This window comes from Anopheles stephensi, chromosome 3 (genome assembly GCF_013141755.1).
Source record: "Anopheles stephensi strain Indian chromosome 3, UCI_ANSTEP_V1.0, whole genome shotgun sequence".
Classification (NCBI taxonomy): Eukaryota; Metazoa; Arthropoda; class Insecta; order Diptera; family Culicidae; genus Anopheles; species Anopheles stephensi.
In genome coordinates, this window is record NC_050203.1 from 27,994,786 (window position 1) to 28,009,596 (window position 14,811).

The 14,811-nt window shown below is 45.5% G+C and overlaps 1 protein-coding gene across 4 annotated transcripts in view; it reads right to left on the reverse strand.

Moving 5' to 3' along the window:
- LOC118510096 overlaps nt 1–14,811 on the reverse strand; it is a 172,587-nt gene that overhangs the window by 24,001 nt on the left and 133,775 nt on the right. For all 4 annotated transcript variants that reach the window (XM_036051525.1, XM_036051521.1, XM_036051523.1 and 1 more), the window contains 4 exons: nt 14,301–14,440; nt 5,112–5,187; nt 4,079–4,231; nt 1,296–3,487 (listed from right to left, as the gene is read on the reverse strand). In XM_036051525.1, coding sequence (XP_035907418.1) covers nt 1,296–3,487; nt 4,079–4,231; nt 5,112–5,187; nt 14,301–14,440 — 2,561 coding nt within the window. The remainder of the gene's footprint in view (nt 1–1,295; nt 3,488–4,078; nt 4,232–5,111; nt 5,188–14,300; nt 14,441–14,811) is intronic.

The following is a 14,811-nucleotide window of genomic DNA, read 5'->3' on the forward strand; positions in this document are numbered from 1 at the left end:
GGTGCCGTTATCGTCTCGGATACCACCGGATTGACCTGACAGTTGTGACAATGACAGAATTTTTTTACAAGTTTTCTTAGGGTTCAAAAACTGTATTAAAATATTCCTTGCGATGAGTTCTCTTTAGCTTATATGTTTTAACTTTTTTCTAAGCCATTTTAAAGCCATGGATTGAAACCCAGATGAACTGATATCTATAAACGTATGTAGACTCCGTTACGGCACAGTTCATATTTGTGCTCTTCTTTTAAAAGGGACTAGATTGACGAAATCCATACGGTCTTCCAGAGAACACAAACCTAGCAGCCGACATCTTGGTAAAGTAGAGTTAATACCACCAAGAAGCTTGAGGAGAGTGAACCTGATGAAGGAACTCTGCACTCGCTCAATGCGTTCAAGGTGATGTCTCTGGTCATGAAAGTTTAAATTACTGAACAATACTCCAGCAAAGGTCTGATCAACGAACAGCATAGGGACTTTAAAACATAAAGGAACGGAGAAGTCGGTAGCAACCCCTTTGAGTAAACCCAGTGTATGCCAAGCAGCACTGATAACACAGTCAGTATGATGATTGGATGTAAGGCCAGTGTCAAACCTCTGGCACAACCTATGGTTATGCTTCTATGTAATTACTCAAAAAGTTATATCCAAGTACAAGAGCTAGCAGTAGATGTGAAGTTTCAAGGTGGTTTTATGATTCTTTTTTGACACTAGAACCTCAAAAGGTATTAGTCTAACATTCCTGATCTTCTTTACGTGTTTTACCCACAGCAGTGCTTAGCACAAAGAGATTGTTCGGATGATATTAGAAATTTGCCCGGTGAAACGATTACCGATATTATTATCTCCGGACCAGGTGGTTTAAGACGAGATTAATTCAACAATATCCGGAATGTACTATTGCATCTTGGAAAAAGCAATTGTACAACGATACGACCCTTCAAATGATAATCCACAAAACTACTTCCAAAAACAATAATGCCTTTCCTCTCGCCTCCAGAGGCATCTACAACAAAACACTTCAAATTGTGTAATTTGAAAAGTCAACAAGAAAGCAACAGAACTCGCCCAATATATATTCCAACGCTCCTCGAAATCAATTTCCACAGCACAACCTAAACGTAAACAGTATCATAAAAATATTAAAATGTTACGGTTGAAAACAAGACAAAACAACGAAAAACGGTAAAACAAACGACGGAATGACGCTCTGTCATGCCCAACAGCTAATGAAGCACTGTCCATCAGCGTGATTCAGTCATAAAGCAACCATCACCAACAGCCCACCAACTTACCCATTTTCGATGCCGAGCGACAAGAAGTCGTCACCCTCGAGCGCACTGTGCCGCCCGGTCCAGAGGATCAGCCCGTTCGCCGAGTGCGTTTTGAAGCGTAGATTCAAATCAATCTCGTAGCTAATGACACGCCGCATCGTTTCGGCGTCACTGTAGTGAAAGTAGCTGTCCGTGCCGGTAAAGCACGCGCCCTGATACTTCCGGAAGTATTTGTTTTTGTACTTTATACTACGCAGGATGTCGTCCTCCTCGTTTCGTGGGTCTTCCTGTGCTTGTTGATGCTGTTGCTTTTCCTGTTGGTGTTGCTCTTGTTGTTGATGTTCGTGTTGCTGCTGCTGCTGCTGGTGCTGGTGCTGCTGGCCGGCCCGCTGTAGTCCGTAACGATTTCGTGGACCATAGCTGCTGGATTCGCTCGGTCCCTCGCTGTCACCTTGCTCCTCCAAAACTCCATTACGACGGCGATGATGGCCGGGAGCACGTGGCTCATGATGGTCGTGATGTGGACGGTGGTGATGGTCACCATCACCATCATCATCGTCGTCGTCGTCCTCATCGTGACCCTCCCCACCGTCCGTATCCGGATCGTAGTCGTGATGCGTTAGGGACGGCTCACCGAACCCATCCGATGCGACACCCCAGAAGCTACTGTCGAGCGTCTCATCCGCGTCGTTGTCGTTGTCGTTATGATTTTTCATAATCCGGTTCATCTCCTCGATCAGCGTCTCATCGATCTCGGGCTCGTCCTGTGCCCTGCCCCGCCCGTCGGGCTGCGTCGAGCTGCCCCGATGCTGATGGTCCGCCCGGGCTCTCCAGCTACCTTTTCGGTGGAGCAGAAAATCGGGCCGGTACGGTATCCGGTCGCCATGTTGGTCGTAATCTTTCCCGTACCCATCACCATCGTAAGCCGCTACATCGTCAGCGCTATTACTGTCGTCGTCGTTACCGTGGAAAGATGACGACGGTACAGTCTTGCCCGTATCCTTACTGCTACTGGTCGGCAACGTCTCCGGTTTCGCTTCCGGCCGTCGCCGTTGGTAGAGTTCAGTGCTGGCCCGATTCTTCTTCACCGGCTCCGTCTTGTGATGTTTGGCCGGAGACTGTTCGCTCACATCCACCTGCGGTCTGCGGTTGTCCCGTGTCGCATCATCATCATCATCATCGCCATCATCTGGCATCATATCACCCGTGCTATCACCTTCAGCGTCAGCACCACCGTTCACCGTCATCATCATTTTTCGGTCATTAACCACCATCGTTCCGGTGCTCGGATCATAAACCCCGGCATTTCCTCGACCCACGTCAAAATCGTTCTTTTCGCTACCTTGTACCGCCGTGTCTTGTACTGCTGCCACCTCACCACTGTCGCTCGCCAACATTTCCCCCCCACCATAATCTGCGTAATCATTCGATTGCGTGGAAAATGAGTCCTTTGATTTCTGCCGATCGATCCAAACGATTATCTTTTCATTAGCGACGGTAGAGACGGCGACGCTCGCCGCCGTTATCGTCGCGGGTTTCGCGGTCGACGTTTCCAGCGACTGTTCCTGTTTATCAGCCTCATTAGCCGATGCTGCTGGTGAAGCAGTTTTTATTTCACCCGCAGCCGATTGATAGCGTGTCCATTTGCTACTGCCTCTCGGTTGATTGTAATCGCTTCCAGTGCTCATTCCCGGTGTGCCATAGCTGTCATCATCGTCGTCGTCCTCATCCGCGTCATTCTGGTAGTAGTCATTGTATCCCTCATCACTCTCCTCCGAGCTACCGTCCCCGACATCCGCCGGATTATTATCATGCGGCAAAGTACTGTCTTCCAGTGGGGCTTGCGTTGTCGAGATTGAGGTCGATCCCGGGAGGGTCGTTAACGGCAACGGGCCGGGCGGGTCGGATGCGATGCCCGGACGTACGGACGACAATGCGTTCAGCGGGCGCTGCGACGATTCGGTCTGTTCCTGCTGCTGCTGTTTGCGCTTCAGCAACCGTTGCTGCTTTTCAATTACTTCCGACGGTAGTTCCTCCGCCTTGTTGCACTGACGGTTCTGCGGATTGCACTGACATTCGTAGGTGTCCAGGTTGGGGACACACTTCGCGAGCGGGCCGCACGGTCGTGCGACGCAGGCATGTGGACAGTTTTCCACGTTCGAACCGCCGAGCGCTTCCGAGATGATTGCAATCGTCCGATCGTTAATGTCGACCTGGCACGTGGGAAGAAGGAGAAAATATTGAACGTACGGTTGGGTTGTGTTTATGCATGTGTTCTATTACTTCACACCTCATTCTTGGCGAATGGTTTAATTCATTACGATTTGAATCTGATCCTTTCAAGAGACGTAAGTAATGGATTTTTGTAAGCTGTCTTTTTACGAGACAAGAGTTAATCATACGTTCTTTGAGACAAAAATAATTGAGCCTTGATTTTATGGATTTTCATGATCAGGTTTTTTAATATTTTTTTTGTAAACTGGTTGAATTTGCTGCCTTTTTTATTTTCATTCGAAAGAAATGTCCTGGCTGTATTTCTTAATTAATTAAAGTATGATTCTGCTTTTGAGCATTTGATATATATTTTTGTAATTGCACCTTTAATAAATATCAATAAGATCCAACTGTTCGTGGAACCGTGGAGCCACACAAATAATGATCCCATTCTATTCGCTAACTACGTTTGCCTGTCTATCAACGGATTATCCACCGTCAGAACTATTGTCAGATTCATAATCAAAAGCGAATTATAATACGTTTATCCTGTTTTACTCTTGGCGGTTTCCATTTTTTTGTTTTGTTACCTTCTGAATGCAACCGGCGAACGATCCCTTATCCCGCAGGCTCGTCGGCAGCGTGTGCACGTTGTGGATGCCGCCGAGGTAAAGGCTGTGCGGTAGCGAAAGATGCCAGAATCCGTTGGGCGACACCGTCATCACTTCCGGCAGCTGATCAATCTGTGCGGTTGGATAGTGGATTGGATAAATGAAAATGGCAAACGGAATTAGTAAGAAAGACGGTTGACGCTACGACGGGTTTGCGCAGCTCGGCTTAGCAAATCGGATTAATTAGGCAATAATCTATTTCGGTATCCGGCTGGGTCTAGGGAGAGAGAGAGAGATTGGTGACCGCCATCCTTCAAGCAAGTTGTCTACTTGCCGCCTAACTGACCGAAAGGCTGTAATTTAATAAAACTTTTTTTTTATGCTCGAGATTTATCCCCGGAGCTTTGGTTCGGTGCATGGAACAGCATCGGACAAACGAAGAGTAAAACCATGCTGCACCCTGTCAGCTTGGATACTGCAGTTAAAGGATGAATGAAAGGAAAGTTTGGGGGGCGTGTTATGCCCAGCAATGGATACTGACACCCGGATGGGATGACGGTTAGTTGGTTGAGGTAATTACAAAATAAAAATTTAATTAAATCATTTCACTCATAGTGTCGGCTGGCATAGGCGAACACGTCACTTCATGTCCAGCTCAGGGTTCAGTGTCAGACGAACCTGACAGCAACGAGAGCCATCCTTCCGGTTGTCGGTAGCACCAGATACAGCGGTGATAGAGAAAAAGGGAAACGAAGCTCGCACAGATATGCTGCACAGAGCGCTCCTTTACAACCTGAGGGTCCTTTTACGAAAACAGTAATAAAACAGGGACAGACGAGAAGAATCGCCGCTCGAGGAACAATAAATGCTTTGAATCTTGGCAGAAGGACAAGCGTACTCTGGACACGGGCATCAAGCGTATATGACTGCTGGTAGTAATCTGTCTGTTTGTTATGATTTTAGCTGATAGCAGGCATTAGACTGCGTAGGACGATGCTGTGCCGGTACTTACCTTCAGCACTGCTAACCGTGACGTTCGGGACACTTTTATCGTATGCCACTGTCCCATGGTAAGAGGGAATTCGCTCCTGGAAAGAAAGATGAGGTACAGCTTGAAATATGTTCATATTGCACATCGGACTTGAAGTTGTCTGCTTTTTGAAATAAATTTGTTTATTAAATTCCTATCATTGAAGGGTGTTCTGGAGAGTGCAATTACAACCCAAGGCTTTCGTGGTAGAGTTGAGGGATGGTAAATTTTCTGGGAGTTTTTTTAAGTGACAGTTGAGTGTAGTTATCATTCTTCTAAGTACCATCAATCAACATGGTTCATAAATGTGTCGTAGAGCTAAGTAATAATCATGCAACCGTATAGCGTGTACAACTTAAATGAACCAAAGAATCTTTTCTGCTTTGCATGAGGTGTTCCGAAGCGATTTAACGATTTACGAACGATTTAACGAACTTCCTGGGAAAGATACTTTAGAAGCTTTTCATTTTTTATCCTTATTTTTTATGCTTTTAAAGTTTTTTTAAACATCTTTGCTTCGAGAGTAAATTGAAATGGAATAGAACGAAAGGTAAATAAAAATATTTTTTTTTTACATTTTACTAGACGACTTTGCCTACCTACCAAACAGATTTCACGGAAAAGATATGACTTAGTTTCGTACTTTGATTCATTTATTTTTTATTTAACATTTTTTTATAACATTATTTTATGACAAAAGGCATTTTAAATAACCTTTCAAATAATATATTTGCCCTGAAGAAGCAATGCCCACAAGTAGGGCAAGAAATTTTTAAACAAAGCGAAAAGATTGCAAGTAGCTAATATACTTCAGCTTCGGGCTCGGCCCTGTGGTAAAGGCGACAACGGCTGCGGTCTTCATATGGCAGGACCGGGGTTCAACTATCATCTGGGCCGTTCCTCCATAGTGAGGACTATCCAGTTATGTGGTATCCATAAGTCAAGTAATTCAGATATAGCAAGCATGACCTAAGAGGTCGTTAGGCCAAGAGAAGGACAAGACTTTGCTTCAAATGGGTACTGGAAATCGAAAATGTAATAGAAACGAAAGGCAATGGTGGATTTTTTTAAGCAAGCATGGTAATTAGTTTATATATTTCTTCTTCTTGGGCTTATATATTTTTGACTTCATTGCTAAGATGATCCCTTTACAGGATGGGCTGTCCTGCCTTTCTGTTGACTATAAGTAGGTATACCTACTATGAATACAAACAAATAGCAATACGTTTGCCATACCAAGCCGTCGTTCAACAATAAAATTAAAAACTTTAAATAAAAATCAGAATAAAGATCAGAATTGCCCGAATAACTTTTACGTGTCTGGATCAGAATTCCTGATGAGAATTTTATTAACTGATACCTCAAACAAAAGTATACGCTACGTTTACAAGATCCTATATGTATGCTGAATCCATCTTTCGCTAAACATTACAGATAAACGCCCTCTTTGAAAAACGTGTCGAGTAAAATTCTGAAACCACCGACGTTAACAGCAGCATAGGCTGTAGAGCATGCAAGAACCAGAATGATTACAAATATTATTACACACCATGACCAACCCTTGACCCCAACTGTTTAGACGCTTTTTGACCAGAAGTGCACACACACAGTGCTGTCCTGTTGAGGATGCTTATGCCACAACATTTGCGGTGCAAAACAATTAAATTTTATCCTTGCATTACAGCGTTGAATAGAGTGACGCTCCGGCCGTCCGGCTCAAGCGTCCGACTGCAATAAGCGACTGCTTTAGGCAAAGAGATGCGAATTCCCAGAAAAGAGCGCATCCGCATCTTTACAGAAAATCCACTCGCACAAATACGAGCCGTCGGAGGCGTCTTCAGAGGCAAACGGTTTAGTCGACGAATCAGTGACCGCAGAACCGCATCGCCCGTTATGAAGAGCCGTTTTTCCCACACGGCGCAACAGCGACACTCCCCGGTTACGACGACGGCCCGGGCGAAACGAGTTTCAGTCGTTACTGCATGGAAAACGGAGCGAGAAAAACGGGTCCAAAGATGCACCAACTTTCCCGGCGTGGTGTGTGTGGGGTTCTGTGAGTGCAACACCATATACGAAAAGCTTGTCGTCCTTTCACTCGTAGCGTCGAGAAACACTCGAGGAAATAATAGTTTAATGGCTTTTAGGAAAACTCCTTACGGTTCTTTGCGCCATGGCCGGGCAGAGTACACGAATAAATTATATTCCACGAACACGTTCCGGTAGGGTTTACTGAAGTACAGAAGCAGCTCCCAGCTCCCAGGTTCCGGGCATCGAACGAACGGGTGAAGATAAGCATAGTTTTATCAGCGCTCGGTACACGATTGTTCTTAATCTTTTTCGACTGCGTGCGCGCGACCGCTCACGGCTGCTCCGGAAGCTGAATGAACCATTAAAGCTGTCGAGTGCAGTGCCGTTCGGGACTGAATTACGCGTTGCTATTTGTACACGGAGGGACTGCTTGTGCTTTGTTTTGCAGAGACAACAGCGTCGCCGCGGGATTGTGAGAAGGGGTAAGAAATGAATGAAAACTAATTGGAGCTATACTTGACAGTCAGGGTTGTTGCAAAAGATGGCCTTTTCTTCGAATGGCTTTGGGAACGGTAAGGGAAGAGTGTTGAAGTGGACATAATTATGTGAACAAAAATTTGTACGGCAGAAAGTATAAACCTTGTTGCATCCATGTACCTATGCAGATTAATTACAAAAAATAAAATAAGCAAACCGAGCATCATGAATCGTTGCTCGCTTCCTTGCTTAATTTGTCACACAAACGCACACGGTTAAGTGATTGAGGAAGAGAAGCAAAAAAATAAACCACTGTGGAAAAACTCTCCACACACAAACCACTCTGACGATGACGCTGTAAGCAAGTGCAAACCATCCTTCCCAGCATGGCCCAACGTTTTCAACGAGACCCTCGGGGAATGGACTATTTGTTCGCTTACCTCAAACACCCGAAACTCGTGCATTTTCCAGCGAGCAAACGATCGGAACGATTAAGCGTTCGCGAGTACGGTGGCCCTCAGTGTGTGTGTATGTGTTATCTGTACAACCGGGCCCAAACCGGCTGCACGGTGAATCGGAATTGAAATTTTAATTAAATTCCATCCATCCACCCGATCGGGACACGGACGGACCCGACCCGGCTTGCTAATGACTGTTCGCGAAAAGTAGATTAAATTCGTGCATTAACATCAATCAACGCGTCGCGAAGGATTATCGGACCCGGTTTGTGGTGAATTGCCGAACCCGCACGGGTGGTTTAGTAAACTGATGATTTATTTATTTATTTATTTATTTATTTATTTATTTAGTTCATATTGTCCGCCAATGATGGTTCAACAATGTTCATTAACACTTAAAGGGAAAGCGAGGATGACAGTCAGGATTAGGTGGCAAGGAAAGAGACTTCTCGAAGACGGACACGAAAACGAGACAAGGAGACATTATAGTCGAACAGGTGATAGCACTTGTTGAAAGCCGACAAAGCTCGTAGCAGAGGATCGTTCGAACCGTAACGGGTGTGGCGGGATGGGATATAAAGGGGAGGTCTATCGCGGAGGCGACGGGAAGGAGCATAAAGGGGGATGGCAAACAGAAGAGAAGGGACATCAAGTTCATTTAACAGGAGACCTGCAATGAAGCTAGCACGGATATGGAAATGCCTATCCTCAATGGTTTCTAGCCCAAGAAGACGGCAACGGACTGGATAGGGAGGGAGAGCAAGATGATAGCCGTTAAGGAAGCGACGAACAGCCACACGAGTGAATTTGCGCTGAACACTCTCCAGTCTTGCCATCGCAGTGGAGCCTGGGGGAGACCAGACTACAGCCGCGTATTCCAAGGAGGATCGCACCCAACAGCAGTACAGGGACTTCAAGCAGAGGGGATCGCGGATTTCGGACGATAGCCTAATGATCAGACCCAGTGATTTATTAGCCTTGCTAATTACATAATCAACGTGGGAACTGAAGGACAGCGTTTCGTCGAGCCACACACCTAGATCTTTTACAGAGGATACACGACGTATTACTGTATCACAGAGGGTGTAGCTAAACGGGAAACGAGAACGAGAACGAGAAAACGAGATCACACAACACTTATCGGGGGACAGGAGTAGGCCATTCTTACGACACCAAACAGAGAAGGAATCAAGTACAGTTTGGAGAAGACAACAGTCAGCAGACGAGGACACAGGAAGGAAGATCTTAAGATCGTCTGCGTAAAACAGAAAACCTTCGGCGGGGAGGATGGAAACACAGTCATTAACAAATAACAGAAATAAAATAGGACTAAGGACACTACCTTGAGGAACACCCGAGGAACCTACGAAGGAATCGGACAGACAAGACGAAACTCTAACTCTATACGATCTCGCAACCAGGTAAGTCTTCAGCCAGGACAGTAAACGACCCCCGATACCAAGTCTTTCGAGTTTGGCAATCAGCAGATCGAGAGGAACACTGTCAAAGGCAGTACTGAAGTCGGTGTATACGACGTCAGTTTGACCACCGGATGACATGTTCGATAGAGCAGAGGATACAAGACACATAAGGTTGGAGGAAGTTGTGCGTTTGGGAATGAATCCATGTTGGCGCGGGGATAGGTGACCAACAATGATAGGAAGGATGGAGGAGAGAATAATTGATTCAAGGATTTTGGAAATGGGGGGGAGTAGTGAAATACCACGGTAATTGGAGCATACAGAGCGGTCACCTTTTTTGAAAAGGGGGACCAGCCAAGCAGACTTCCAAATGGTAGGAAAGGAACCCTCATTGATGGATCTCACAAAGACGCGAGTCAAAAGGGGAGCAAAAAAGGAAGCACATTTCTTAAGGACAGAGGAAGGGATACCATCAGGACCAGGCGAGTAGGACAACTTGATCTTTGACAGGGCAGACAATACAGAGGGAACATCAACGTGAACATCGTTTAGGGAGAAGACGTCACAAGGGGTGTACGATAGACCGTCGACTAAAGGCACTGCACTACTGCAAGGATCAACGAAAACACTAGAGAAGTGTTTGGCAAAGAGGCGGCATTGATCGAGAGGATTGGAGGCGGTTTCATCATTAAGGGATAGGATAGAAGGGATGCCGTTAGGATTACGACGCGCATTACTGAACCGCCAGAAAGATCTGGGGTCGGTTGTGAAGCGGTCTTGTAGCCGTACTACAAAGGACGCGTAGCGCCAACGGTTATAAGAGCGATAAGCGCTGGATGCATATTTAAAAATACGAAGCGTAGTCGGGTTACGGTTGCGACGATAATTACGAAAAGCTCGATTCCTGTCGGATTTCAGAGTGCGCAACGATCTGTTCGACCATGGGGGGTGAGGAGGGGGATAGAGGAAGGGACAACAGGAAGGAAAGGCAGCGGTGATCTTCTCATTGAACTTGGAGACAGCAGCATCGATGTTGCAGGATTCCTCGATGAAAGACCAGTCGACAGCCGACAGGACGGCAATAAGTCTCGAATGGTTCATTTTCCGGAAGTTGAATCCACGGAGACCACGGTCACTGCGAGGTAGATGAGCGGCTGGGGGTGACGGAACCGAAATAGTGGTCTCCAGTGCGGGGTGATGCAGGTCGATAGGCACAAGGGGGCATGGTGCGGAATGAACAAACGAACAGCTTTCAGCGGCGGCAGGGTTAGCGAAAAGTAAATCCAGCTGGCGATCGCGATGATTTTTCACCCCTGACAATTGCAGCAATCCATTGTAGGTCATGCCATCGATGAGAGAGCAACCGGATGATGAATAGTTGGGCATGAAGTGGCGTGGTGGGTCGGTAGCGGCATGCCAGGTAATAGCTGGCATGTTGAAGTCACCAAACAGCAACAGTAGGTCGTTTTGCGACATACGATACGATATGATACCCGGGACTAGGATGAAATCGTCTTAGAGTAGTGTTTTGTTCGGACCCGGGTGAAGGATGTAAATTGGTTTTATTTTATTGTGTTTTTCTTAAGACTTTTTTACCTAAAGTGACCTGCTTTTCTGAACCCTTTTAAGAATGATTCTGTGGTTTTATATTATTTTTATAAAATAAACTACTCTGTGTACATGATTTATATTATATTTTAATGATTTTCACCGATGGTCTTGGTTTAAAAATTAACCTTAAAAATATAAAAGAAAATACAAAAGAATAAAAATCTTTACTAAAACAACCTGCAACGTTAGAACAAAAATAAAAGTTTATTTTTTAAGTAAGTAAGCTTTAAATTTCCACGAACAGTCTCAAACAGTAGACTTACTCACTTATCAGGCGCTACAACCGCTTTGCGGTCTTGGCCTGCTGCAGCCAGACCGTTCTGGCGGACGCATCAACGCCATCACTCCATCTCAATTTGGGGCTACCACGCCTCCTCTGTCCGTGTGGACGGCCTAAAAGGACTTTATAGGCGGGGTTCGTCCGGTGTCATTCTCATGACGTGAACAGCCCACCGGAGCCTGGCGAGTCTAATTCGCTGCACGATGGTGAGATCATCATACAGCTCGTAGAGCTCCTCCATTGCCCATCCACACATACGGGGCCAAAAATCCATCCGAGCATCTTCCTCTCGAACGCGGCTAAGAGGGCTTCGTCAGTTTTGGACAGAGTCCATGTCTCAGAGACGCATAGAACATACATAGGAGAGTCTCAAACCAATGATGTCTTTGTCATCAGCGTATGCCAGGATTTGGATTGACTTATAGAAGATGGTCCCCGAAGTTTCCACCTCCGAGTCGCGGATGGTTCCCTCTAGCGCCAGATTGAAAAGGAGACAGTCAAGCCCATCTCCCTGGCGCAAGCCCTTGTTGATCGTACAATAGAACTGTGGTATCATTCTTCTGTCTCTCTCTTCTTGGCTCAACGACATCTTGGGTCATGCTTGCCATTTCTGGCTTACTAGACTTAATGATACCACGTAGTGGAATAGTCAGCTCTTCCGTGTAAAGACCGGCAGAGTTTTTGCCTCTACTTTTGGTCCTTCTCCTTTATTCTTGTATTATTCTTATAATTATAACAATTTTATAAAAAATCAAACGTGAGAAACAAGTAATGAAATAAAAAGCCGCTTCTTTACACATCAAAATTAAAAATATTTGATTTTTTTACTAAAACTATTTTAGACATCATACGCAAACTTTTAAAATTAGAGGAAATTATATGATATCAGAGACTGAATGAAGAGAATGAAAAAAAAACTATCTTCTTCTTCTTTGGCACTACAACCTCGAGAGGTCTCGTGACCTGCCATTTCTGACTTTCTGTGACTTGATTTTACCCGTAAAAAAGTAGTTGCAGAGCTACGAATACGGGGAGGTGGTCTGGATGGGATTTGTACACCTATCCTGCCGTGTGAAGACTGGCGCCGCTGTCGCCTCTGCCACCGCACCGCCTCAAAAAAAACTATACAATTGAAAAATAGCAGAAAAAGTTTCAATTCACCATTAAATGCCAATAAATTAGTGAAATTTTCTCTCTTAAATGCTTATCAATACAACCGTTCATTCTCATATAATTGTAAGTTTCACATTGCTGTTTTTTCACAAATTTTACGACTGAACCAAGCCAAGTGAAAAGAGCAGTTTGATAGCTCAAACACTCGCCATTCAACCATTGCACTATTTTCCACCAATTCTTGATGTAAACCCATTCTATTTTCCTTCTTCCCGTTAAGCATATTTACGACCATTGATCAACGGTGTCCATTAGTTGGTCACCCTTCAGAAAAGCGCGTACCAAGAAAAGGAACCCCCCCGCGAACGAAACATCAAACTCGTTTGCGGAACGCTCGTGACATTTTTCACACCCTCCAACGCTTCCTCACAAAGGCAGCAGCAGCAACAGCAGCACGTAAATTAGATAAATTTTCCACCATTCGTCCCGTTTCTCTTTGAGAAAAACTCAAACCCCATTTCACTCCAAGGCAGGGAAAATCCTCTCTTTTGATGGGGGGGGGGGGGGAAATGATGGCCCCGCTTCGTCTCGTTAACTGAGCGCCTGTTTCTTCCGAGTGGAGCAACCAAAACTCGCTCGGCTCATTTGCACAGTTCCGCATGGCTTTTCACATTTTAACGACGATAACAAAAGTGGGGAGCGTTTCTTGTGGGCGGTGGGAAGCAAGAACCGTTGCTCAAAACCGATTCGTTCATCATTTCCCATCCGTGTCCCCAATCATGGATTGGTAACGGGTCCAGTAAGAAAGGAAAGCCAGCGGTTCCACCAGGGAACGGGTGACGGGGTGCGAACTCATTAAACTTAAATAAACATCGATATTATCATTCATTTAGTAAAGTTTTCAAATTATTTCCTGCCCGCTGCACACAGTGCTTCATGGAAGGATGTAAGAAAAATGACCGTAGAGAATGGAAGCCTCTCATCAATTGAATCGGTTTGGGTTTTTTTTTTGGAGGGTGGCTAGAGCGTAGCTTGATGTGAAAAGAGGAGTGATTATTGCTTGATCCTTTTTGGGGAAAAAGGGAAAATAATGCCCACCTCATTTTTTGCATAATAAATAAATTTTTACGGTTCCCCATTTTTATTCATTATTAAATGGCGTCTAATTTATTATCTTTTCTTTGGGACAAACGACTTCTTCACTTACTTAAGAATAATACAAGACGTTAAACACTTACTTCTGAGCCTCAATAAACCTCAGAGAAGCTTTAAGGAAATGAAAAACCATGCAAGAATTTTGAGCAAGAACCAAAAGAAGAGTTACTCGTTCCATTATGACATCGATTTCTAATAATTTTGACACAACTCGGACAACTTCTGACAGCAACCCCCTTTCATGCATATCAACTGATTTGATTAGGAAGGACAGGAGCCTAATAAAAAAAATCTTCCCATCGCAAACTCCACACGAACGCTATTGCAAGCACGAAAGCACACCCGACGAAGGTATAACGAAGCGTACGAGTTCATCATGTCGGTATGAATCGATCCACACATCCATCATTCGAATCCCATCACCGGCAGGCGTCGATATCGAGTGGTGCATTAAACCCGTGAAACTAGCTAGCCTCACCGGAGCTTCTTCACCTCACATTCACGCACACACATTGAAGCTAGGATTCAAGGTAGGAGATTTGATTGCAATTTAAAAGTCGTTCCCCCCTCCCCACCAAACCGTTGTCGGTAGACGATAATGGGTAAGGATTCGGTGTCTGGCACTCACCTGACGGTTGCTGGCCCACTGCCCAGATCGTACGTGAACTCGACGTAGCCCATGTTGAGGCAGAGCGAAATGTAATCACCATACTCGTGGTGCCCACTGTATAACAGCAGCCCGTCCTCCAGCAGCGGCTTGATGATGATCTGGTCCGGGACGTGTTCGGTGTATTACCACCACCACCACCCCAGGCATCGCGGCAGAGATAACGGATCGATTTCAAATGCATTTTCCGGTTGGTTTGTTTGGGGCAGCAAAATTGATTGCCATTCAGTCGCGTTGATGGAGGCGCCCAGTACCCGGTACGGTAAGGTCCGAAGCGAAGGGGTCCGACCGGTTAGAGATATTTGGCAAAATGGCAAGCACGGTGGTGGTTGTTGCGATAATGATGCGCCGAAGTCGAATGATTATGTGCGGTGGTCGAGTGGATGAACATCGATCGGTGCGGGAGCGCGCGATTGAATCGAATGTTGTGCCGAGGATAATAATGGGACGCGATGTTTATTTGCAGTTGCGA